General features: G+C 42.9%; 1 protein-coding gene across 12 annotated transcripts in view; it reads left to right on the top strand.

Moving 5' to 3' along the window:
* RUBCN (rubicon autophagy regulator) overlaps positions 1 to 24,864 on the top strand; it is a 72,785-nt gene extending 47,921 nt beyond the window's left edge. For 6 of the 12 annotated variants that reach the window (XM_055316144.1, XM_055316137.1, XM_055316142.1 and 3 more), the window contains 12 exons: positions 563 to 773; positions 1,469 to 1,573; positions 4,174 to 4,248; positions 10,367 to 10,427; positions 11,133 to 11,265; positions 11,905 to 12,050; positions 12,635 to 12,699; positions 13,192 to 13,430; positions 13,990 to 14,051; positions 14,507 to 14,660; positions 15,380 to 15,473; positions 15,705 to 24,864. In XM_055316144.1, coding sequence (XP_055172119.1) covers positions 563 to 773; positions 1,469 to 1,573; positions 4,174 to 4,248; positions 10,367 to 10,427; positions 11,133 to 11,265; positions 11,905 to 12,050; positions 12,635 to 12,699; positions 13,192 to 13,430; positions 13,990 to 14,051; positions 14,507 to 14,660; positions 15,380 to 15,473; positions 15,705 to 15,883 — 1,524 coding nt within the window. In that variant the 3' untranslated portion in view covers positions 15,884 to 24,864. The remainder of the gene's footprint in view (positions 1 to 562; positions 774 to 1,468; positions 1,574 to 4,173; positions 4,249 to 10,366; positions 10,428 to 11,132; positions 11,266 to 11,904; positions 12,051 to 12,634; positions 12,700 to 13,191; positions 13,431 to 13,989; positions 14,052 to 14,506; positions 14,661 to 15,379; positions 15,474 to 15,704) is intronic. The other 6 variants (XM_055316143.1, XM_055316141.1, XM_055316140.1 and 3 more) reach the window with 3 other exon arrangements.
* Positions 24,865 to 25,344: the final 480 nt, after the last annotated feature.

The raw sequence follows: 25,344 nt of genomic DNA, 5'->3' as shown, positions 1-25,344 counted from the left end.
TTGAGTGTCTGCCTTCAGCTCAGGGCGTGATCTCAGTCTGGGATTGAGTCCTGCATTAAGCTCCCTGCGAGGAGCCTGCTTCTTCCTCTGCCTATGTCTCTGCCTCTCTCTCCATGTCTCTCATGAATAAATAAATAAAATCTTAAAAAAAAAAAAGACTCAGATACGTAATGAATAATGACCCTATAGCATTTTAGCACTTAGAAACACTTTATCCTGAGCTATTCCATTTACCTTAATATTTTATTTATAGGGGTATGGCTCTAAGAAAGACCCTGATATTAAATTCTGGACTTCTTCTCTATCATATTTTTATGCAGAAAGTAGGACAGGCATGAAAAGAAAAGAACATGCATGTCCAGGCATGGAAGGTTTGAGAATAAACAGAATATAGAACAGGTTTTCTGGCCATCAGCTTTTCTTAGAGTAGAAGTGTTCATTTCCGCTGAATAAAAGCAGTGCATGTCATAGAAGCTGTACTTGCCAGCATTACAGTCAGTGAGATGTTCAGCACATCTAGCCCCTTGCTAATCAACTTCTTTGGTGCTCTCCTGCCCCCCAGGAGAATGCCCACTTCAGCATCTCAGAGTCCTTGATTGCTGCCATTGAGCTAATGAAGTGCAACATGATGAGCCAGTGCCTAGAAGAGGAGGAAGAAGAGGAGGAAGACAGCGATAGAGAGATCCAGGAACTGAAGCAGAAGATCCGCCTTCGTCGCCAGCAGATCCGCACCAAGAACCTACTCCCCGTGTACCAGGAGACAGAGCATGGAAGTGAGTGAGGCTGCGAGCCCCTCAGTTCTGCTTCTGCAGGGCTTCAGGATAAGCGTTGGTGCCTAGTGAGCTTCCTTTTGTGTCTCACTTGGAGATATCATAACCAAGCCAAGGGTTCCTCTGCTATCGGAAAGAGTTTTTTATGCTGTTCTAATTTTTTTCCTACCAGACCCAGAGCTCTAGAGTTCATCCATTTCTTACCTCAGAAATATCTTCCAAAAAAATAGATTTCTTATATGAGAACTAAGACTGCTGGTCCCAGAGTCACTTCCCAGTAGTACCTTCTATTTATTTGAAACTTTCAAAATTTTGTAAATAAAATGAACAACTGACAAGAAGAGCTAGTGCCCATTTCTCCCAGCATCTTCCCGGCCAATGTTCCCAGTCATACCAGGTCCCTTTCATTGTGACCCTAGGAGTAGGAGACCTCTTTCTGTCCTGTTTATTAACCAACCTTTCTTTCTTTCCTTCCCTTCCTTTTCTTTTCTTTTTCTCTTTCTTTTCTTTTTCTCTTTCTTTCTTTTTCTCTTTCTTTCTTTTCTCTTTCTTTCTTTTTCTCTTTCTTTTCTCTTTCTTTTCTCTTTCTTTTCTCTTTCTTTCTTTTCTTTTCTTTCTTTTCTTTTCTTTTCTTTTCTTTTCTTTTCTTTCTTTTCTTTTCTTTTCTTTTCTTTTCTTTTCTTTTCTTTTCTTTATAGCAGGCTTTCGGGTCACTTCTAGCAGCTCCCAGTTCAGCTCACGTGATTCGACACAGTTCTCTGACTCCGGCTCTGCTGATGAGGTTGATGAATTTGAAATTCAAGGTAAGGAGCTACCCTTATTTCAAGCAACTTTCATTACCTGTTTCTTTCAGTTTGAAGTCATTGAGAAGCTTTCCCCTAGTATAGAGAATCTTCAGTATGGTCCATTTTGAAATGTTGTCAGTAATTGTAAAAGATGGCCTCTCTAGCTAGAAACAAAACCCCTTTAGTAAAATTTAAGCAGAAAAGAACACTGAAAGGCAGTGCTTCAGAGTGGTCTGGGTGCTGAAGTCACCTTGATGGGTCTCAATTGCACCTTTCTCTTGAATTTTTACTTTGATTCCTCTTGCTAACAGCCTATGACTGGCCCATACCTGCTTGAAATTAGAATCCTATTCCTTTGTGTTCCATGACACAATGGAAATTGTGTCAAAGGGTTTGAAAGGAGTTTTGTTATAATCCTAAGAGAAAAGGACAAAAAGAGTCATTGGTGGGAGAAAAAGCAAAAAAGGGAAAAAAATCAAGTTTACAAAGTAAAGCTTTATTCTATCAGCACTAACTTGCTTAGCAGAATCACAGAGCCTTGTTTTGTTGTTGTTGTTGTTGTTGTTGTTGTAAGCATATGCACGATGAAGGGGAGGGTCTCTAACCTGGGATGGCAATTGTGTTAAAGCAGGTTAACCCGTGATTAATGGATTAGCCCATTCCTGCAAATCATAGATTTTTTTCAAGTTCCCATGAGCACAACAAACTGAAAAGCTAGGGGAAAGCCCCTAGCTTTCCCCCATGGGTGAAACTAAGAGTTATTTTCTTGTAGGTGAATTGTATCTGTAACTCTCCATTGTAAGATGATGATGAATAGATCTTTTTTTATAGATCTGTTTATATCAATCTAGAGGATTGACGTAATTCACTTTTTACCTGCACAGACCTCCAGTAGTAATTGAAATCTAGTGGTAGCTGGATTTTTTTTTCCCCCTGTTCAGAAATGCAATTTTTACACATATTTTTCCAGGTCTCTAGGAAGGCTTCCTCCTTTATTCTCTTTAATGTATGTGATTTCTATTCGTGACAATAGCCATTTAAAACTCCTTTTTTTTTTTTTTTTTGGTTCGTTTGTATGTGATTTTCCAACAGCATTTCTCCAATTATCTGACACCAACTGAGTATCTTGACAATTCAATTCTGATGTTAATTCCTGTAGTTAGCTTAGACCCCACAGGTTAAGGACTCAGTCCCACAGGATACTCCCATTTCAGATGGCAACCACAAATGGGGTCACCACCACCTGCTCTTATCCTCAGCCAACTACAAATTCAGGAGTTCCCATAACCCTACCCACACACACACCCCCCGCCCCCCTGCCACCCAACTCAGGTTCCATAATTTGCTAGAATGACTTTCAGAACTCAGGAAAATACTGTACTTAAGATTACTGTTTATTGTAAAGGATACAAATGAACAGTCACATGAAGAGGTACTTTAGGGCAAGGCCCCAAAGTTTCCTGAGCGTAGGGACCTCTGTGTCCATGCAAAGATGTGCTTGCTGTACTACCAGTACATCAGAATGTTCACCAACCACCTAGCTTTCCCAAACCTCATCATTACAAGTGTTTTATTAAGGTTTCATTACATAGGTAAGCATGTGTGCTTAAATCATTGGCTGTTGGTGATTGACCTCAATCTGCAGTCCCTCTCCCTTTTTGGAAGATTGGAAGTGGGACTAAAAATTCTAATCCTCTAATTTGGTGGTTGGTTTTTCTTCTGGCAACCAGGCCCAGCCTAAAGTTATCTGGATGCTCCCTGAGAGGCACCTCTTTAACATAATAAACTCAGATATAACAGAAAGGGACTCGTTATGAATAACAGGACACTCCTATCACTCTGGGATTTGCAAAGGTTTTAGGAGCTCTGTGCCGAGAACTAGGCAGAGACCAACTCTGTTGTTTGTTGTAACACAATCTATGATTGACTTGACCTCCAAATTCAAAGAAAATAAAAGGGTTCTGGCCTATCTCTCGGATCAAGAGAATTTCTTAAGGGTAATATTAAGGTAAATTCAAAACACCACCTCATTGGGTATGGAGCAGTTCACTTGATTACTAAGTGTTCCTTGCAGCAAAGCAAGGAACCAGGGGAAGCTGTTCAGTCTGAAAGGAGTCAAATTTGAAATAGCCTGCCTGGCAGTGGCATGAGGTGCACTCCTGTGGGGAACTGTTGTTGCATTTCTGGTCCCAGAGGAGTTGTTTAATCAACTAACTCTAGTCAGCTCAGGATGGAAATCCTTAAAGGGAAAGACCTCAGGGGAGAGTTTCTTAAACTCTAGGCCAGATAATCCTTTGTTGTAAGAGACTGTCCAATGGACTGTAGCATGTTTAGCATCATCCCCAGCCTCTGGCCAGGTATCGACAAGGGTGCATCTCCTGGTTGAGAACCACTACCTTAGAAGCCTTTAAGGTCAGGTTGATTTGGGGAAGCAGCAATCACTATCTCCCAAGCAATACTGGGTGGCATGTAACTTCCTAAGAGCAGTTTATCTTTTGGAGCAAAGTCAAGTCCTGACTCCTAGAACAGGAATAGAACTGTGGAATAGAACTGTCATTCTCATTGATTTACTGCCTGTCTGAATACTAAAGGGCCCCCTTTTATAATCATTATCGCAGATGGTAGCGAAGGATCTAACCTGACTCACATGTCAAAGAACGGACTCTCAGTGTCAATGGCCTCGATGTTTTCAGGTAGCCTGTGTTGGAAGTGTGGGTGTGCTCATACATGCATGTGTGTGAATGTTTGCATCAGCTTTTGTACAATCTTTATCTTGTGACACCTGTCTATAAGATTTAGAGAACTAGCTAGGAAAAAACAGAGTTGAGCCAGCTAAGAACATTTCAGATACTCCTTTTCTTCTTCACATGACCCCTAATAATCCTCCTCGCCAAGATAGTCCTTGTGGATCTTTCCCTACAGTGATATTTATAGACTAAGTGTTCATTGTAGCTGATGGAGGTAGTAGGCAGTTTAGAAAGCATTGGTCAGGTGAAGAAATTGTCCCTCAAACCAACAGCTAAGCTACTACAAAAGTCAGATAGATGGTGTGAAAATGTAGTATCTTCAGAGTTTTGAATTTGCAGTCAGTTTGCAGAAAGCTATCTCTTCTTGGTATTTTGTATACAATTAGGATTTACTGCTGAAGATGTTTTTGGCCTTGGTAATTGCTTTATGATTCAAACCAGTAGGCTTTCCATAGGTGGGGTTAACTGAAAGTACCAATTTTCTACTCAAAGGGGCTTCAAAACACATAACAGCAAAACCCAGGACTTTTTATTAAACAGTTTATTTTAACTGCTAATGGTGTCAGCTACTAGAATTTGAAATAATGATGTAAGATTAGATAAAGATGTGAAGAAGTAGAAGTATTTAGTTTCCTTTTTCTCTATTCCCAAAGAGTTGTAATTTATTCTAACATCGTCTTCTTTTGCTTGAGAAGTAATTATCCTATCACTTTTTAACTGGTTTCTTATGTGTTTACGACCACAATCCTTTTGCGGGTACATTTATTGACTGCCAGCCATTTCTCTGTCAGAGCATATTGAGTCTGTGTTAACCATAAGGCAGACCTTTATTTGGTCTTCCTGGCATCTTTTCTTCCCCATTTTGGGAGTTTAAAGTTTTTTTATATATTTTTATACGTTTATACATTTTATATATATATATATATATATATATATATATATATATATATATGAAGCATTTTTCAACTAGAAAATTACTTTTTCTTGTGACCACAATCTTAGCACATTATGGGAGTTATAGGCAAAGCAATCAGAACAAGTTCTCTCAAAAGTAGTGGCTTGATTCTTTTTTATGAAAGTATAATTTACACTTCATCTTTCTTTACTCTAGATTTCTTTTTTTTAAGATTTTATTTATTTATGAGAGACACACACAGAGAGAGATACTCTAGATTTATTTTTTGCTTCCTATTCCTTTTCATCGGTTTCTGGGTTATTAATGGTACAAAATTCATCTTTAGCTATCTTCCTAATTACATCTAGTGGTTTATAGATGTATTTATTTTTTTTTAATTTTTATTTATTTATGATAGTCACAGAGAGAGAGAGAGAGGCAGAGACACAGGCAGAGGGAGAAGCAGGCTCCGTGCACCGGGAGCCCGATATGGGATTCGATCCCGGGTCTCCAGGATCGCGCCCTGGGCCAAAGGCAGGCGCCAAACTGCTGCGCCACCCAGGGATCCCCGATGTATTTATTTTTTGTCATCATAAGTGATTTATGCTTTTGAGGAACCTCTGTGGATACTGTCAGAGGAAGATCATTAAAATCTGCAGTGCCCTTGGAAAAATTTAAGTGCTTAAACATATTATGGATATCATCTATGATGACAACTCTGCATAGTATAATACTCTGCTTGATGTAATCACATTTCTTAGATCCTGATTCACCAAGTAGACCATATGGAACAGAAGTGTTTCTGAAGGAAATGGATTTGGAAATTACTTCCTCCTAGCAATAAAGTGAATTTAAACCTTGTGATCACAGAAAGCTTATTTATAGAAAGCTTTGTAGTCATTAACCCCTTTTCCTTTCAATAATTTTTAGCAAATTTACCAAGTTGCGCAAGTGTCACCATAATCTAGTTTTAGAACATTTTCATCACCTCAATAAGATTTCTTGTGCCCATTTATAGTTCATTTCTGTCCCCACTCCAAGCCCCAGTCCACTGCTCATCTGCTTATGTCTGTATAGATTTGCCTCTTCTGGATACTTTATATGAGTGGAATCAGAGAATATGTGATCTTTTGTGTCTGGCTTCTTTTACTTCACCAATTTTGTCTGATGGTATCTGCCAAATGTATGAGATCATTCATAAGCTCCCAATCCCAGACAGTCTTTTCAGCTTCTTTAGTTTTAGGGTTTATTATTCTCCACCCCCCTTCCTTCCCCTTTTATTACAGCTTCATCAATTGTTCTTTATCTTCCTTTGTTGATTCTTCTAGAATTTCAGTCTTCCACATACATGTATCTAGTCATGAGCCATTCAGGAGACAGAAACCACAGAGTAATTTGACTAGGGAAAGTTTAAAATAAAGAATTATTAACTGTCATGGGGGACTGAAGTAATGGGAGACTGGCTCATAAGGAGTAAAAGGAACTCTAAAGAATACAGGAATAGCAGATATAGGTAGCAATTGGTATCCCTAGGCCTTGAGGTAGAACACCTAGGGAGGAACAAATGTAGAAGAGGACCACATTCTCAAGGCTGAGATCCAGACCTCCTTACTCACTAGAGGTGAATAAGTTCTCTGAGGCTGCAGAGCTGCCCTAAGAGAGTGTCCGGGGATGCTGTCCACAAGAAGTACCATGCCAACAGCATCAGGAAACCCTTCTGTGGGGTACTGGCGGAGGCTGCCCCTAGGGAAGTGCTGTGCCTCAGAACTCAAGAGATGCTGGGGGAGGTGGCACATGGGAGGGGCCAGGGGAAGCTGTTTATGAGAAGTACCGCTAGTGGCACTCTGCTGTAAGGCCACCTTCATGAAGGCATGCTTCCCCAGGGGAACATCATGTCACGCCTGGAGGAGCACACCAGACTCAGCCGGACAGACGCCTTCCTCCTCTGGCGTCCCTCCAGTGCCCTCTACTGGCAAGACTTAACATGGTGCCAGCTGGCAGAGGGCCGTTGTTTTTGAGTCCAGCTCCATCATCATAGAGCAGGCAAAAAGAAGGGCAGGTTTGGAGCTGAAAGGCAGCAAATTGATTAACTGGCACAATGTATAAAGACAGAAGTTCATAAACTATGTTTTCTGTTTTCTGACAAGTTTTAAAATTATGTCCAATTCAAAGTAATCAGTTGCTTCTCCCCACACTGCCCTTTCAAGTAAATTTCTTTTCTTTTTTAAAAAGCAGAGCAATTGTGATTCTCCATTTAAAAATGTTTCCTCTCTAGTCAGCACTACAGAAAAGCCATTGGAGTTGGATCTCCAGATGTGTTGGGAGTCACCTTATCTGCCAGAAGGAAAGCAGGAAGGAAACCAACGTCAGACTGGCCAGTGAAGTCTGAAGTTGATTCTCTTCCTGTGCCTCACTTTGTTTAAAAATTTGCAGATTTTGCTATGGTACCGAGTTTTTAACCAATTCTTCCCCGACCATCCCAATACCGGTGTCTGGACATGCAAAAATTCTTACAGCATGTCATTTTTAAATTGTTTTTGTTTTTATATTTTTGAATTTTTTTTCTCAGTCCACAGTAATAGCCTTACCTAAAGCATCAGAAGCATTTGAAATCAGTTTTCTTAGGAAAAAATATTTGCCAAAGAATCAAATAAAAGTTTCATAATTAATTGAATGGCCTCCTCCTGTCTCTTTACTTGTTAATTTTCTGTCTTAGACCCTGGTCTGCTTTTACCCAGATCCCTTGGCTAGTGTTCCAACCACATTAACTTAATGATATACTTGAATTGACCAGAAAGTCAGCAATACAACAGAGGCCCAGTACCCCCAGGGCCTTCGCCAGTTTTGGGTGGCATGTCTCGATATCAAGTGCTGCTTCTCCTGCTCCACTCCCAGGGTTAGATCGTCCCAGCCAAACCGGTGTGGTCCTCCTCACTGGAAGTGTTCATGATTAGCTAGGAAGTCATTGCATCTCTGGTAAAAAGAAAAAAAAAAAGAAAAGAAAAGAAAGAAAGAGACATGGTAAAGTATGACTTGACTGTATTTTCCAAAGAGCAGAGAATGATTTCGTTTTCTCTCAAAGAGAAAATGACTTTTTCTCTGTGAAATGGAAGAACTACTAAATAGTATTTTGAAGACAGTGGTCTCCTTGGCAACCTTGAAGTGTCACCACTGTTCCTCTCTGATGTGCAGGGTTTTCTTTAATAGCCTGGCTCTATAGTAGCAAATTTGGTTAACTCTTTTTTTTTTTTTAAGATTTTATTTATTCATGATAGACAGAGAGAGAGAGAGAGAGGCAGAGACACAGGCAGAGGGAGAAGCAGGCTCCACGCAGGGAGCCTGACATGGGACTCAATCTCTGGACTCCAGGATCATGCCCCGGACCAAAGGCAGGTGCCAAACCGCTGAGCCACCCAGGGATCCCTCTGGTTAACTCTTTATTCAAAGATATCTGTCTAAGATTTTCTCTCATTTTTTTTTCTATTTTACCCAACTTGCTTTTTTTGCTTTTAGCCAGTTAATAATTTATTTAGGAAATATTTTCTGAAAATCTATTATGTACAAAACAGTCAGATTATAAGGGCAAGACAAGACTTTGTACAGATCCAAGGCAGTACAAGTATTATTCAAATAAATGCTACAAACCAAATGGTCTATGGAGGTCTACTATTGCCTAGAATTTCTTTTTCACTAGCACTATTTAGAATGGAATAAAGAGCTAGCAGTGTATTGAGATCAGGATTTTGGTGGTACAAGTTCAGACATTATAATATACATGAACTTCTTTGTTAAATAAAATAGGATTTGCTATTTACTAGTCAAAAATTTTGTTGCTGCCCTAAATTTTTCTCTAAAGAGCACATGAAAATTCATTGACAGATTTCAGTTCTGTTCCCTTGCTTCCATTTAAAACTTTGAAAACATTGATTTGTTAGGAACATTACTTGAATAAACAGGGCTTATATACAGAGCCCTGTGTTAAATATTTTGTGCCAAACAAAAGAATTAGACATGCTCTCATTTCCTCACAAGGATATTTTATGATCTAGTGGCACATGCAAAAAACATATATACAGAGGAAACGTGAAGAACAATTGAGCTACTTATGGCCAACTGCAGAGTGATGTCATGTAAGCTCTAGTGCTCTTTTGAGGGGCTCAAATGCAATAGATTGATCATTGTGTAGCTTTAATTAGGAAAGGAATGTCTTTTCACTGGGCATCAAAGGAAATGAGGGATGAGACGTCAGAACAGTCTTGTTTTCAGGACTTGAATACATTCTATCTGCCTTTCTTGAACATGAGTCCTGTATTCCACATTTTCTCCATCAAACATTTCTGGAAAGACGAGGTCCCTGGAGGTTCAGGTATATCGTTACTAGAAATCCTTTAGCAGAAATAGGCTTTGGAAAGTCCACTGTAGTTTCCTGTGATTATGATTATGTTCTATAGAAAAGATCATGCTGAATATCTCCATGAAAATTTGTTGGTTATCAGGCATTTCTGGGGAGCTGCCAAGTCAGAGAGAAGTTCTATTCTTTCCCGTGCCACCAAACAGAAAGGAAATCTTTCCATGAAGCTTCTATACGGACATAGAAGACTTCTCACATTCGGGAGCAATAGCAATAGTAGTCAGATGTTAGGAGAAAAGTTCCAGTTCCACATAACATTTAACGAGTAACCTCCGTGATCCAAGTTCTGTGTTAAGTACTGATTTTGATATAACAAAGCTAGATAGAGTTCTTAACCTCTGAGAGTTTATCATTTAAGAGGGTTTGTGATTTAGAGAACAAGGGAGAGATTGGAGTAATTGTTCTGTGTTTCTGCTTGATAGAGGGTGTGTCCCTGTGTGCCTTAGGATGCTTCCTTTTCTCATTCATGTTTTGCACCAAATATGAGTTTGTGTTCCCACTTGGATTTGTAGCCATTTTGGTCGTCTCCATGCTGTGCATAATGTCACTAATTCGACCTCGTTGTGAACTTGAACAGAGCCAAACTATAAATTGTGTGTAGAGCTTTACCTGGTCTCTGCTCCTTATCCTGCATAGAATGTAGCTTGTAGTTGCTACCTAGAGTGCTGAGCTGGCAAAAGCTTGGAGTGGTTTCCATTATTATCCCTAACCTCCTCCCTTCCCATTTCCGGCCCCCCTTATCTCTGGTTTCCATTTAGATGCTGACATCAGAAGGAGCACAACCTCACACAGCAAATCCTTCACTTCCTCCCAACCCTTGTAAGTACTTTTTTTTTTTTTCCAACAAAACTTTGGGTATGTGGAGAAACAAACCCAATTTTTGGCATTTGGATGGGAAAAGTATCCAAATTCACAAAGAGACATGATTAAAGTGATGGGCCTGCCTGATGGTGGCAAGCCCCCGGGATCATTGGTTTCACTCTGGTGGAGGCAAAGCTCGTAGTATGGATTGTTCCTTCTATGCTGACTCTGATTATAACAGAGGCCCCAGAAGATCAGATACCAAAAGAGAGAACAGTGATCATGATTTCTGAGTATGAGATCTAATTGAACCGGTTTCACATTGTAGATCCAACTAGGGGAAATAGTAGCTCATTTGGGAGCAACAAACAATTCTCTATTGTTCACAAGGCAGTTATATTCAACTTATTTTGTAAACAGGTGTTATAACCCCCATTTTTGCAGTTATAGGAACTAAAGTGTAGAGAAGGGAGGTGATACAGAACCCCTACCTAGCAGTGCCATGTAATGCTATTAAGTGGGATTTGAGCCCATGTCTTTGGACCATAAGATCAATGTATTCTCCTACGTGTGTAGGAAGATGAGAAAGGAAGCCAAGTCAGTGAGGGTGCTGCAAGTGTTCTCAGCCAAGAAATCACCAGGTATAATATCAGACCCTGGAGGGAAGGCTCCCATCTTCCTGTCTTTTCTGTATGCTCAGCCTTCCTTGAATCTCCTTTCCAGCTCCCACTGCTTCCTTCACTCCACATCTGCAGAGGCAGTGGCCATGGGACTCCTGAAGCAGTTCGAAGGCATGCAACTCCCAGCTGCCTCAGAGCTAGAATGGCTAGTTCCAGAGCATGATGCCCCTCAGAAGGTAGATTTCTTTGGCATTTTTTTCTCCACCTGCTGCCAGCCCCAGGAGGCTATGAGCGTTTCTGATGCTGTTCTCCTTTTTTGCACTTCCCTCATCTAGAATGAGCCTTGTGTTTCCTAACTTACAGAAGACGTTCATTGCAAATGTGTTCAGTGAGTGAGTGAATGAATGAATGAATACATGCTTTCCTGGGTTTTCCCTAGCAATGGTCAAAACAGGAGATAATGGCTCCCTTTTCTTATTCCACATGACCGCTTACTAGACCCAGAGGTGGAACTCGTGTAGTGTGACCGCCTTTGAGACACTGTGGAAAAAGTGAGCTGCTCATAATCTGCTTTGCTCTACAGTTGAGTATAGCATAGCAAGGGTCCTGGGGTGGGCTCAGAGACAGCATCAGCAATGGGTGCCATCACCCTGGAATGCTGTTTCTGTTCCTTTTGCATCTTGGAACACAAGGACCTCACTTCCAGTAGCCTGATGCCTTACTGGTGTGTGCTGAGGGCCGAGGTTCTTTGAAGCCTTTACCCAAGGTGTTCCTGGAATATCTTTCATTAACTATGTTTCTGTTATGGCCAAAGGGCCAAGCATGTGTTCCCAGAGACTGTCCATGTTAGATCACCCTGTGCTTTTCTCCCACAGCTCCTGCCCATCCCAGACTCACTGCCCATCTCACCAGACGACGGGCAGCACGCTGACATCTACAAGCTGCGGATTCGTGTTCGTGGCAACCTGGAGTGGGCCCCACCCCGACCTCAGATCATTTTCAATGTTCATCCAGCCCCAACGTGAGTAGCCAGGATCTCCACCCTTTGGGAAACAGATGCATGCTCCTGGTTGTCGGGGCTGTCTCCTCGCTCCTTGTCTCTGCCTCCACCGGTAGCTCCCACACAGTTCTAATCACTTAACAGCAGAGGGAGAGGATTATCCATCTGGTCGCGAGTCTTACTCCTGATCCTCCTATTGCCTCCCAGAGCTAACTGGAAAGAGGTCTTCTATCACTGGCCTTCCCAGTCTACTGCCTTCCTCCCAGTAGTTTTGTGGGCTTTCTGGTTTTTCTCTTAAGATGGATGGTTACTTTTCTTTCCTCTTGTTCTCTCTTCTGTCCTATTTCTCCTCTCTTACATTTGTACAGGAAGCGTGATTCAGGGCTGGAGGCTGTCCCTGCCTAGACCTAGATTCTGACCTAGTAACCCTCGGTTTGAATCGGTTGTCCCAGTGCGTTCGTTTGGTCCAATTCTAAAACACAATAGGTGAACTTCCCCCTCTTCTCATGCTCAGCAAGAGCCCCGTGTCTGCCTCCTCCTGCTTTCTAGTCAGAGGCCTCGTGTAGCTGGTATCTACCAAAGCCCTCTCCTTCCCCTCTCCTCAGGAGGAAGATCGCTGTTGCCAAGCAGAATTACCGCTGTGCCGGGTGCGGCATTCGGACTGACCCTGGTGAGCGTCTTCTCCTGCCCGCACAGCGCCTCCAAGGGCTGTACCGGCTCACACTCAGAACAGGGGCCTGTCAGAGACGGAGTGAGAGGAGGCAGCAGAGCAGAAATGGGAAGGGGGAGGAAGGGGCCTGGACCCGGAAGGCAGGGCTAGGCAGGATCACTGAATGGGAGGGAAGTGATTTCTGGGGGCACATTGCCAGCATAGTGTACTGTAGAAAATCGGGTATTTTCGGCCAGGTGCTTGGAAGCTGGATCTTACCCACTCTGCAAGGTTTGCTTCCTCGGTGGCTTTCAGAGGGGACACAGAAAACCACGGGCCCCACTCTGCGGGTTCCTGCCAGCTTTGGGAGTGCACACAGAGGTGGATAGAGGTGGATGGAGCCGGGCAGCCGTCCCTTCCTGTTCTTTGGAAAAAAAAACCATCAGGAGAGCTGCCCCAGCGGCTTAGAGATGGGAAAGCCACATCTGACCTTTGACCTTCTGGTTTGTCCAGATTATATCAAGCGGCTGCGGTACTGTGAGTACTTGGGCAAGTACTTCTGCCAGTGCTGCCATGAAAATGCCCAGGTGGTCATCCCCAGCCGCGTTCTGCGCAAGTGGGACTTCAGCAAGTACTATGTCAGCAATTTCTCCAAGGACCTGCTCATCAAGATCTGGAATGACCCTCTCTTCAACGTGCAGGACATCAACAGTGCCCTCTATCGGAAGGTCAAGCTGCTCAACCAAGTCCGGGTGAGAGCCGTGAGAGGCCCCATTGAGGGCCTTCCTCGTTCCTCATCCCCTCCCTCTGTTCACCCGGGCTCTGCTGTTCATACCGCACTTCTGTCCGTCCACCATGGCAGAGCTGGAACCGGCTCCTCACTCGTGCTTTCTCTGCCCACTTTCTCAGTTCCCCGGCCCTTTCCCACCTATCCTTCTAGTCAGAGCCTCAAACCTGACTACGGCAGCTCTGAAGCCAGAGGTGGCGCTCAGTGACAAAAGCAGGAGTTCCCCATGTGCTAAAAATATACTGAAGGGACAATAGGGAATCAGGTGGGAAATTCAAATTCTGAATTTCTCAGCTGTGTATGTGATTTGGGAGCCCAGCCTAGGAGAGGAGCCCTCCCTGACAGGAGGTCACTTCAAAGCAAGTTGTTGAGTTAAGAAGTAGAGAATAGTTTGGCTCTGGCTGCTGCATGCAGAGCTTCTAGACCCCCACGGTTTAAAGGTGCTGGTCATTCTAACGGGTGTTTCTCTCCTCTTCCTACCTGCCCTTACCCCCACTTCACCACCACAATGTCTTCCTCTTCAGCTGTTGCGGATCCAACTGTATCACATGAAGAACATGTTCAAGACATGCCGACTGGCCAAAGAGTAAGTCTTGTGTTGTGGCTAGCGGTCTCTTGCTGGGTTAATGTCTCTGAAAGAGACATGCCCCAGCAGTTGTCCCTTGTTATGTGAAGAGAGAAATTAGAGAAATTTGCAGAAAAGTCCAGAAATGGTAAATGAAAAGCCTACAGCAGTAACTGTGTCTGTATCTTCTCTTTGGAGGGGACAATCTCTGATTTTCTATCAAGAACAAACCTACCACTCTTTGCAAGCTGGCATGAATCACTGTAGTGAAGGGTATAAAAATCACTTCTCCTATCCAGATACCCAGTAGTGTGGAGGGTCTGGGTGTTCTGGAACACCTAGGCTGGGTGAGTGTTGCCCACCCTCATTGACTCTTCTTTTCCCTATCTTGCTTCTGGATAGAGATCCTTCCACGTTGATGTGCCACACCACATGTTCATTTTCTGCACCTCCCTACTTCCCCTCATTTCCCGTAGGCTTCTGGATTCCTTTGACACAGTTCCCGGCCACCTGACCGAGGATCTCCACCTGTACTCACTGAATGACCTGACTGCAACCAGGAAGGGGGAGTTGGGACCCCGGCTCGCTGAGCTCACCAGGGCAGGGGCTGCCCACGTAGAGCGATGCATGGTGAGATAGTCTCGCTTGAGCATGTGACTGGGCTTTTGCTCAGGGATATGGAGAGTGGGGTGGACCTGGGTTCTTGCCACGCAGTTCCAGGAAGCTGACATGGCCTATCAGCACTGTGACAGAAACTGGGCAGGATTGCTAGCCCCTGAGCTGGTAAATGGCTGAATCATCCAGATCTGAAGAACCTGGAATTTGAAGAGGATGTGGTGCTGGCATTGCCCCTGGGTAATGGGCAGGACTGAGCAGCCCTTCACTCTAGAATCGTCCTGATGTGGGAGGAGAACCCTGAATTGGAATCTGGAGAGAGTCTCCACTTTATCATTTTCAATCACTGTGACCAAAGAGAATGCTTTGCTCTAACCCGACTCAAGGCTGGGCATTATTTTAGAGAAATACCCTTGTCTTCACATTTTATCTTATTGACTGTGGTTCCCATTTCAAAATAGAGTCATCGCCCACACTGGAATTTTAACGTTAGGAAGCTCTTTGTGGCACACCATGCCTTCCTTCTCTATCTCTGCACAAGAGTGGTTGGAGTTTCAGAAACTCCCTTGTACCCACTGTAAAGCTTTGTGTAATAACACAGCCTAGTCCCAGCCGCAGTTTGGCTCTCATGCCCCTGAGTCCAGCTCACTCAAGTCTTCATTATATCTTGCCCCGCCCCTCACTTGGGTTCATCCCTTTGTTCCCCTGACTTTGCTGCCTCCCTTCCCCCTCAGCTCTGCCAAGCCAAGGGCTTCATCTGCGAGTTCTGTCAGAATGAGGAGGACATCATCTTTCCTTTTGAGCTCCACAAGTGCCGGACCTGTGAAGGTAAGGACCGGTGCCAGGTATGGAGTGGGCAAATAAGACTGCACCCCAAGCCTCTGTATTCCCCTCTCAGCCATCCCTGTTCACAGGAGTAGAGTTTGAGTCAGCAACTCCCGGTTTTCAGCACGGGGGCACCAAGCGTGGGTGGCGACAAGGGGCTGTAGCAGTGACTTACTTCCAGTTTGAGATAATACACGTTTTCTCTTTTTTTTCTCACCTTCTCAACCTAAATAGAATGTAAAGCATGTTACCATAAAGCTTGCTTCAAGTCTGGAAGCTGTCCCCGATGCGAGCGGCTGCAGGCCCGGCGGGAATTGCTGGCCAAACAGAGCCTGGAGTCTTACATGTCAGACTATGAGGAGGAACCCACTGAAGCCTTGGCCCTCGAGGCCACTGTTCTGGAGGCCACCTGAAGAAAGCACACTAAGCCCTCCTTCTAGGGGCTGGGGTCACACATAATGCAGAACTGAGCCACCCTTTTAAGGACTTTCCCCACTTTTTTTTTCTTTAATTATTATCATTTTTTTTTTTTTATGACTTACCTAACGTCCATATATAATCAACCTTTGATAGGTTGGTGGGGTCCAGTCTGTTGTGACAATTTGTAGGTACTGGATATTTCCATCAGAACTGACACAGGAGTCATTATGTGAAGCTTCTAGTGCCTCTGTCGGGGGAATGGACGATGAGACCCAATTCTTCTGACATCCATGGCCTTCTGTACTTGGACCAGATCTGGTTTCAGCTGCATTTCAAGTATCATTTCCAGTTTTATTTTGTTTTAGTTCTGGAGCTTTTGAGTCAGGCCTTTCTCAACCAACTCACTTCTCCTTTGCTGCTGAAGTAGGAGGATGGAGTTTTCTCTCTCTGTCCTGGAATAGAGTCAGACTGTGCCCTGAGGAGAAGGAGAATGGGACTACACCATGGGCATTCTGTCCAGCTAGTTATTAAGGTATTTTTAAGGCCGTGGAAACAGCATTCTTACCTGGAATCCTCAGAGACCTCAAGCAGGCCACCATGACCTCCTTGTGTGAAATATTCTAGGCATCAATGATGTCACAAACTGACTTTCCTTATCCTGGCAGGCTTGAAACAAAGAAACAGAACTGATGCTTAAGCCAGGCCCCCTCATAGCCTTCCACTGAGCATAAGTGAGGCTGCAACTCTGTGGCTTCAGGAGCATTGATTCAGTCAGAGAAGCTATTGGCCAACTCTTACATGATAAGGTCTCTTAGTCAACCAAGCTTTGGTGCAGATATGATCTTTCAAGCTCAGGCAGGTAGGTCCCTGATGCCATCCTAGGCTGAGGACAGAAACTGCATCCACCATCTTATTTGTGGATCTTCTGCCCCCGCGTCCTCTGTTAGGTGGTTATTTTGGTTCTGAGTGAAAGTATGGCCCCACTCGATTTTCATCCTCTTCCTGCAACAGAGCTGGGACCTTCCCTGGTGGCTGAACTCTTGCCTTAGTTTCTTTTGTTAAAGTCAGGGTGGGGGTGGGGAGATCTCTGCTATTAGTGAGGTTAGAGAACTTAGCAATTTGTGGATATGAGTGTGAGTGTGAATGTTCCTGTGTTCTTGGGATAACAAGAGCCTTTATGCCTATTATGCACTGAACTCTGTAGCCTGGTGATGTCCATATGTTCAGTCGTTTTTTTCATATTACTAATTTTAACACACACATACATTTTCTTAAAATGTGCATTTTGATGGGACCGTGGATATGTTTGTGGTGTTCTTTAAGTTGCTATAGACTCCTGACCCCTTCCTATCATACTGGTCAGGGTCACTGTTCTGAGGGCTGGCAGCTCTGTGAACAAAAGCCCACAGCATTTTTTTTCTGGGACTGACTTCTTGTATACCTGTCTCTCCATAATTGGTTGCTAGTAGAAAATACTAAGTGTGGATGCTGCCCCAAGAAGCTGAACAGAAAGTAGCACATGGTTGGTGGAAGCTGATGAGTGGCTGAGCTGGAGGCAACCAGGAGTCTCACAGGGAGTAGAAGGGGCAGTAAGGTAATGGCCAGAGCTGAGGCTTTACTTGGGCAAGGGGGAGCAGAGAGGGATTGACCTGTGGTGTTGGTCTCTCTGCCTCAGACTTAGGATCAGGCTGGAAGACCCTGAAGCTGTTCTCCTTTCAGTCCATGGGAGAGGCTCTGAGAGCCAAGCCCAGCCCAGTTTTGAGGGGCTAACTAGGAGCTCCATTGTCCTTCAAGGAACTTTGGGAATGGCCCCACAAAACTCAAGACTTTCTAAGGGTTAGGCCTCAGATTCATACTCAGGGGTTTGTAAAAAAAAAACAAAACAAAACGGTGAGCTCTGGGTCCAGTTTTGGTATAAGTTACACATCTAGCTAGCTCTTCACTCTAAGTCACTACACTGGAGGAGAGATGCACTGTCATTCTTGTCCTGCCTGTTTCATATTAGCAGAGGACCAAAGGATGGAAAATGCTAACAGTTTCCAAAGCTGAGCTTAGCAATCTAATATGCTCCTGGCTTTTCACTTATTTTTCTCCATGTTCCCCATTCCATCTCCTTAGATTGTGTATCTGTTTTAGTGACCCTCACACTCTGCTGTCATCACTGTCCAAACACCCATTTATTTATTTATTTGAGAGGAAAGAGTGAGAGGAAAGAGTATGGGATGTTTTGAAAGCACTTTGCAACTTATACCAGTATCTAAAAACCTCCTGCTGTTGTAGGGGGAAAGCTGAATGCACTGAAGAGCATTCCTTCTGAGTGAAATGGGAGGGAAGAAGTGTTCTTTTTCATAAATAAAGGGAAAAAAAGTTAAAAGTTTGCTTACAAGATAGAGACAAGATTCAAGACAAAGCAGAAGAGTGGAAGACAGATATCTTCCACTTAAATGAGGCTGTTATTGACTTTCTCTGCCAAGACTTTAGAGCTTTTGTTGAATTAACATGAAAGGAGGAAGAGTCTAAATAGAGATGATCTGTTCATGTACAACTCGTGTTCTGAACTGGATTTCTACTCTCTGTAATTCATACATAGCCTAACAGTTTATTATCATCTTTAATAAACTAAAGGAAGTGAAATTTCTGCCTTTTATTTTTGCCTTGACTATAGGAAATGGTATTGAGTGTCCACTGTAAAGTAGGCATGTCTAAAAATTCAGGCGGTTTCTGAATTATAATGCAAAGAAAACTGGACCTTCCGAGTTAGGAAAACTGGATGAGAATGTGACCTTGAGCAGATCACTTTGGTTCTCTGGAATTCTGTTTCTTCACGTATAAAAGATATGGGCATTAATCATTTCCAGTGCATGAGGTGTGCACCCTACTCGTCCTCTTGATGTAAGTATCTTATTTTAAAGCGAGGTTGGGGCGCCTGGCTGTCTCAGTGCAACTCTTGATCTTGGGGTTATGGGTTCAAGCCCTACAATGGGTGCAGAGGGTACTTAAAAATTTTTAAATCTTTAAAAATAAAAGAAAATAAAAACAAAGTGAGGTGAATCTTTCTCTCTACAGCATCTGAATTGTATCCAATGCTTTGTTTCTCACTTCTGTGAACAACTTGCTCTGAGTTTCTGTCTTATGCTCCTGGCCCACTGAGGTTCCACTTTCACCCTACAACTTTCTGAACATGTCCACTTTGATGTCCCATGGTCATCCCCCACTGATATGTCTAAAACCAACATAGGTATCATATTTCCTCACACCTAACCATTAGTCACCCCAGCTTGAAAATTGGGCTATCTTCAACTCCTTCCCTCTGAGTCAGGTGGCATGTTCAGCCAATAAAACATGATCTCCTTCCTACTACCTGTCATCAAGTTCTATTGATTTTTTCTCTTTAAAATAAGTATTTCGTTCCTTTTCTATCATTGGCACACAGATTCAGGTTCTTACATCTTAGCCATCTCTAGCCATGCCAATCTCTTCCTATTTAATCATCCATCAGATATTTGCGCGCCTGCTGGATGCCAATTTCTGTGCTAGGCCCTATGGCTATTGCAGGGAGCAAAATGGAGGCAATCCGTATCGTTAGGGCACATAGAGTCTTGAGGGGGAGACAGGCATTGCCCCCAAAGTCACCAAAATTAATATGTAATTACAAGCTGTACTAAGAGCTATGAAGGCAAAGAGTAGATGCTATTAAATTAAAAAACAAAACAAAAACAACCCTAGTAAGTGGACCTAATTTAGATGGGAGACAAGTAAGGCCCCCAATGAGGCACAGAGTTGGGAGAAAAAAGCTCCAGATGAGGACTGGCATATGTGTTGGTGCTGAGATGGGGGGAGTTTGGGTAAGGAGCTGCAAGAACTGAACTACAAATTTTAGATTTTATTTTTAGCATGTTAGAAAACCACTGAAGAGTTTGAGTCAGAGGAGTGACTCATCTGGTTGAAATGTCAGTGTGTACTTTTCAGAGAATAAATAGAGTAAGGCAATAGTAGAAACACTGAGATCTTCTAGAGGGTTGGCTGTAGTCATTCAAGAGAGAAATTATGTTGATTTGAGCTAGAGTGTGGAATATTATCATCACTATCCGCTCATTACCCCAGACCTCTGAAAACAGGATGCATTCCAAATGTTCTACAATGACTCGGGGCATTTTGAATGAGTGAACAAAAAGGCTGAGGGACAAGATATTGGAAAAATCCTGGGATACATGACAGAAGCCAAGGAAAATGAACAACTATGGCTCAGGACGTGCAGAGACCAGGGTGGCCCTAGGAACCTCAGCTGCAGGATTTGCAAACCTCTTGAACCTGCTGCCAGCGAGGCAGGCCAAAGAGTAACAGCTGTGTTGGGGACCCAGCCCCGAGTAGTAGGGCACACCCCAAAGAAAGGGGAGCTGTGAGTTGGGCAGTGATGCATTGTGGCATTGGCTATGTTATTCATCATTCCCTGTGGCCCCAGGCATGTGTGGGTTTGCTATATTCTCTGATGGTGTGAAGAGTAGGCATAGTCTTTATAGCTTCTTGGTTACAGTGAGGCCCAAGCCTGCTTCCTTTTCCCTATGAACTTCTGGCTTAGAGTATGGGAAAAAGGGATCACTGTGCCCACCATACCCTGCTGACTTTTCTGTTCTGATCAACATTAGTCTTCTCCCATATCCAGTCTCCAGGCTATCGAACTGCTTGCTGTTAAAATTTTAGTGAGAGCAGCTACCAGGTGGCCCAGGCTTACCCATTGCTGAGCTCGATGTCATTGGGATTGAAGATTCATGTGATTCAAAAGGAAAGAAAATCTGCCTCGCACTACCCCTCCAGGAGCTTGGAGAACATGAGGCTGAGCTTTACCTATTCCCTTGACTATCTCTTATCTGTGGACTGCTAGGCTCTGGCTTTGGAGGTACATCAGAGACTTAGTCATTAATTTTCCTTGGATTCGGTCATTTATCCCAATATCTTAACACCGGGCCAGTGAGGTGAGGGCTAGTGGGTTAAGATAAATAAATCAATCAATCCTGAGTGGTGGGAGGGCTCTTAGGTAGATGGAAATTTTAGCAACCAGCCTTCTGAGAGGCTGCAGCAGACCAGTAAGGTGCAAATCTAAGTCTATGTGTGACGCAGCAGGGCAGCACGGATGACCTGCAAACTTTTGGCAACTCGTCATCTTAGGTACTTCCTGTCCTTTCCTGTCACCGCTCTGGGAATTTCTCACTTGTTTTCCTTTCAAACAGCGATGTTTGTAGTTCTCAACTGGTTTCTCTCCCCCACTGGCCCACGGCAGGAACAGAAGCTAGCCTCCCAGCTTCTCCTCCAAACCCCTGTTCCCACAGTGAACACACGACTGCTTTTGCACTAGCAGCAGGGAGGGGAGAACAAGCAAGTAAAAGGCGCCTTTCCCTCCTCACCTCCTAGCCTTTGCCACTTAAAATCTGAGGAAAGAAATTCAGCCTGGATGCCAACAATAGATCTCCCTGCGCTAAAACAAAATTTGCATGTTTCTCCCGTAACCACTGGAAGGCCTGTAACCACCAAGCTAACTGAAAAAAAGTCCTGAGAAGATGAACAGCAGAGATGAGGCCTGCAGAGGAAAAGGGAATGAAAAAGAGCTGCTTCTCTCTTGTTTATTCAACAGCATTTAATTTCTAATACGTTCACATGCTTAAAGACCACAAAAAAGTAATCAGTGAGAAGTCTCCCATTTCTGTAGCCATGTGCCCAGTTTTTGCCACACCCCCTTTGGTAGCCCCTCATTACTTTAACATTTATCCTTGAGAGAAAATTCTCTACCTCTGCCCTTCCCCCTCTTTTAAGAAGATTTTAATATTTATTTGAGAGAGAGAGAGCATGAGTGGATGGTGGGTTGGGGGGGGGCAGCAGAGAGAGAGGGAGAAGCAGACTACCTACTGAGCAGGGAGCTGGATGTGGGACTCCATCCTAGGACCCTGAGATCATGACCTGAGTGGAAGGCAGACACTTCACTGACTGAGCCACCCAGGTGCCCCCAAAATATATACTTCTTATTCTTTCTCCTTTTAAAAAAATTGCCATATCATATATACACTTTTATGTACCTTGCTTTTTTAAAAAATAGTATCTTAAAGAATTTTTAGTATTGGTACATGGAGAGAGTTTCCTTATTCTTTTTTATAGTGGCACATTTTCCATTGCATGAATGGACAATATTTGATTCACCCAGTTACCTATTGATGGGTTTTTAAGTTGTTTCCTATCTGTTGTTAATATAAACATTGTTACAATGAAAAACCTGGTCATACATGATTTCATATGGGTGCAAATGTATCTGTAGGATAAATTCTCCAAAGATGAACAGCTGGCACAAGAAGAGTGTGCATTTGTAAATTTTGGTAAGTACTGCCAAATACCCCTCCACCATGGGGATAAGGAGATTGGGGCAGGGGAGGGGATGGAAAACATGACTGTGGGGCCATACTCCTTTCCCTAAAACTCACCTTTACTTCTCTCTATAAGATAAAGTTTGGTCCCTTACCCTGGCACATACAGGATCTTCAATACATGGCCACACTTCAGCCTCCTAACTTCATCTCCTGCCATTCCCTGAACTACTAGCAGTTTCCCAACTACACCTTCATCCTTCTTCCTTTGAAGAGCTAACTTGGCTACATCCCCGCTTTCTCTGATTTATTCTCTACCCATCCTCTGTGAGCCCGTAGCACTCTCTGTACCTCCTGTTAGAACACTTCTCACAGTCTTGTTATTTAGCATTTTCTCTAATAGCACAGCAGATGAGTGAATGAATGAGATGAATGCATGAATGGCCAGGTGGCCATTTGAATGTAAGGAACTGCTTGTTCTGCATGGGAACAAGAATGATCAGAAGTACACTGTGGGACAAGGGACAGGATTGTTCTGACTTTGCCTCTGACCGCCACCCGTCTTAGCTCTCTTATCTCTTTCCTTGGCATCAAATCACTCCATTGGTCACTTTCCCAAATCTTAAAGTGGTAAAAATACACTCCCCTCTCTTTTCTTCCCTCAGCTACTTTGCAGCCGTTTCTGTTTTGTTCTGTCCAGCAGCCATTATCAGAGAAGGTAACATTCCAAATGTCCTTTACTCACTTTATTATTAAACGGCCAGCCTTTCCTTGCCAGGGACTAAACTGGGAGATACGATGAGATTTATATGCCCTAAAAACACCCCAGGAATTTAAAAATCTTCATGTCTACAAGGTAGGCTGAGAAAAGAATGATAAAGCCATGTAAAAAACTGCTGAAGCTGTTAAAATATCCAAATGTCTTCCAACTAGAGATAGAAAAATAGTACAAAATCTTACTTGTTCTAATGACCTTTGTTTATTGTTACAAACTGGTTCACACGAAGTCAAAGCCTGATTTACAGCAAATTCTGAAGCTTGTCTTCCCAACATTTAACTTAGACTTGAGATCTCCATAAGCTAAGCTCAAGAACACTGTTCAACACGGAAAGAAAGAATGCCAGACCAGCATCCATCCATCCATCCATTTATCCACTGAACTTACTATGTTTCTGTGTTCCAGACATCATGCCAGAGCTGAAATACAATCCTAGAACATTGTTTCAAAAGGTGTTTGCAGCATAATTTATAAGAGTTCAAAGTTAATAATGGAAAATATCCCAAAAAATAGATGCAACCATTAAAATCATGATTGTAAAAACCATGATAGAAACAGAAAAAAATCGTCTAACTCAATGCTATATGGAAACAAAAAAAGAAAAGTATATATCAAATATATATGAATCTTTACTGATATGAATAGATAATAGAATAAATAAATAAGAAGAGACAAATCCTCCTCACAGAATTCAAACAATATCTGTAAATTATCTCTCTCCCCTTGAAGATGGACTAGAATTAGTGATTCACTTACATAGGGAAGAAAGGGGGGTGGGCACCTGGGTGGCTCAGTCAGTTGAGTGTCCAACTCTTGATTTCAGCTCAGGTCATGATCTCACGGTTGTGAGATAAACCCAGTGTCAGGCTCCAGGCTGGGTTTGGAGCCTGCATGAGACTCTCTCCCTTTCCCTCTGCCCTTCACCCTCCCCAACACCCCCCCCCCCAAAAAAAATACAGAAAGAGAAAATAGCTGGTTTACAGTAGAGAAACCTGGCCAATACTGTCTTAACCAAAGGATCAAGTTAATACCGCCAATCTGGATATTATGCATTCTGGATATGATGTAATGAGAAGAGCACATCACTTCTGTGATATTCTTTCCCAAAACCCATAACATCAATCTAATCATGAGAAAAACAAGACAAACTCAATTTGAGGACTTTCTACAAAATAGCTGACCAGTACTCCTCAAAACTGGCAAGGTCATGAGAAACAAGGAAAGACCTGAAAAACTGCCACACATCAGAGGAGCCTAAGGAGACACAATTAAATACAATGTTCCATCCTGAATTGGATCCTGGAACAGAAAAAGGACCTTAGCAGCAAAACTGGTTAAATCTGAATAAAATCTAAAGTTTGATTTAATGTAATGTACCAATGTTGGTTTCTTAGTGTTGAAAAATATAAGATGGTACATAAGTGAAAAATGAAATTTTCCAGAACTATCGTATCTTTGTAAGCTTTCTGTGAATCTAAAATTATTCCAAAATTAGAAGTTTAGGGATGCCTGGGTGGCTCAGTGGTTGAACATCTGCCTTCAGCTCAGCGTGTGGTCCTGGGGTCCTGGGATCGAGTCCCGCATCGGGCTCCCTGCATGAAGCCTGCTTCTCCCTCTGCCTGTGTCTCTTCCTCTCTCTCTGTTTCTCTCATGAATACATTTAAAAAAATAAATTTTTTCTAAAAATGAGAAGTTTATGTATTAAAGGTATATATATAAGGAGTGCTCTTAGGATGAGCACCAGGCGATGTATGAAAGTGTTGAATAACTAAATAGTACACCTGAAACAAATATTACACTGTATGTTAACTAACTGGAATTTGAATAAAAACTTTTTTTTTTTTTTTTACAAAGTATATAGGTCATGGCCCTGGAGACCCAGGATTGAGTCCCACATCAGGCTCCCTGCATGGAGCTTGCTTCTCCCTCTGCCTGTGTCTCTGCCTCTCTCTCTCTGTGTGTCTCTCATGAATAAATAAAATCTTTAAAATAAATAAAAAGTATATATACATTGTTATAACTATTGGAAAAATATCCTTGGAAAGAAAAAATAGGCAAAGAAGGAAGGAAATACAAAAAATAAGTGTGGCTCTATTAAAATAGTGGAATTATGCAGTATTTTCCCCCTTTTTTATGTACATATGGAAATATCTGCAAGGTGGTCATTAAGTTTTAGAATGTAAAGAGCTAATTTTTTTTTTTATGATAGTCATACAGAGAGAGAGAGAGAGGCAGAGACATAGGCAGAGGGAGAAGCAGGCTCCATGCACCGGGAGCCTGACGTGGGATTCGATCCCAGGTCTCCAGGATCACGCCTGGGCCAAAG

Source organism: Nyctereutes procyonoides, unplaced genomic scaffold (assembly GCF_905146905.1).
Source record: "Nyctereutes procyonoides isolate TBG_1078 unplaced genomic scaffold, NYPRO_anot_genome, whole genome shotgun sequence".
NCBI lineage: Eukaryota > Metazoa > Chordata > Mammalia > Carnivora > Canidae > Nyctereutes > Nyctereutes procyonoides.
This window is presented reverse-complemented; position numbering and strand designations above follow the sequence as displayed.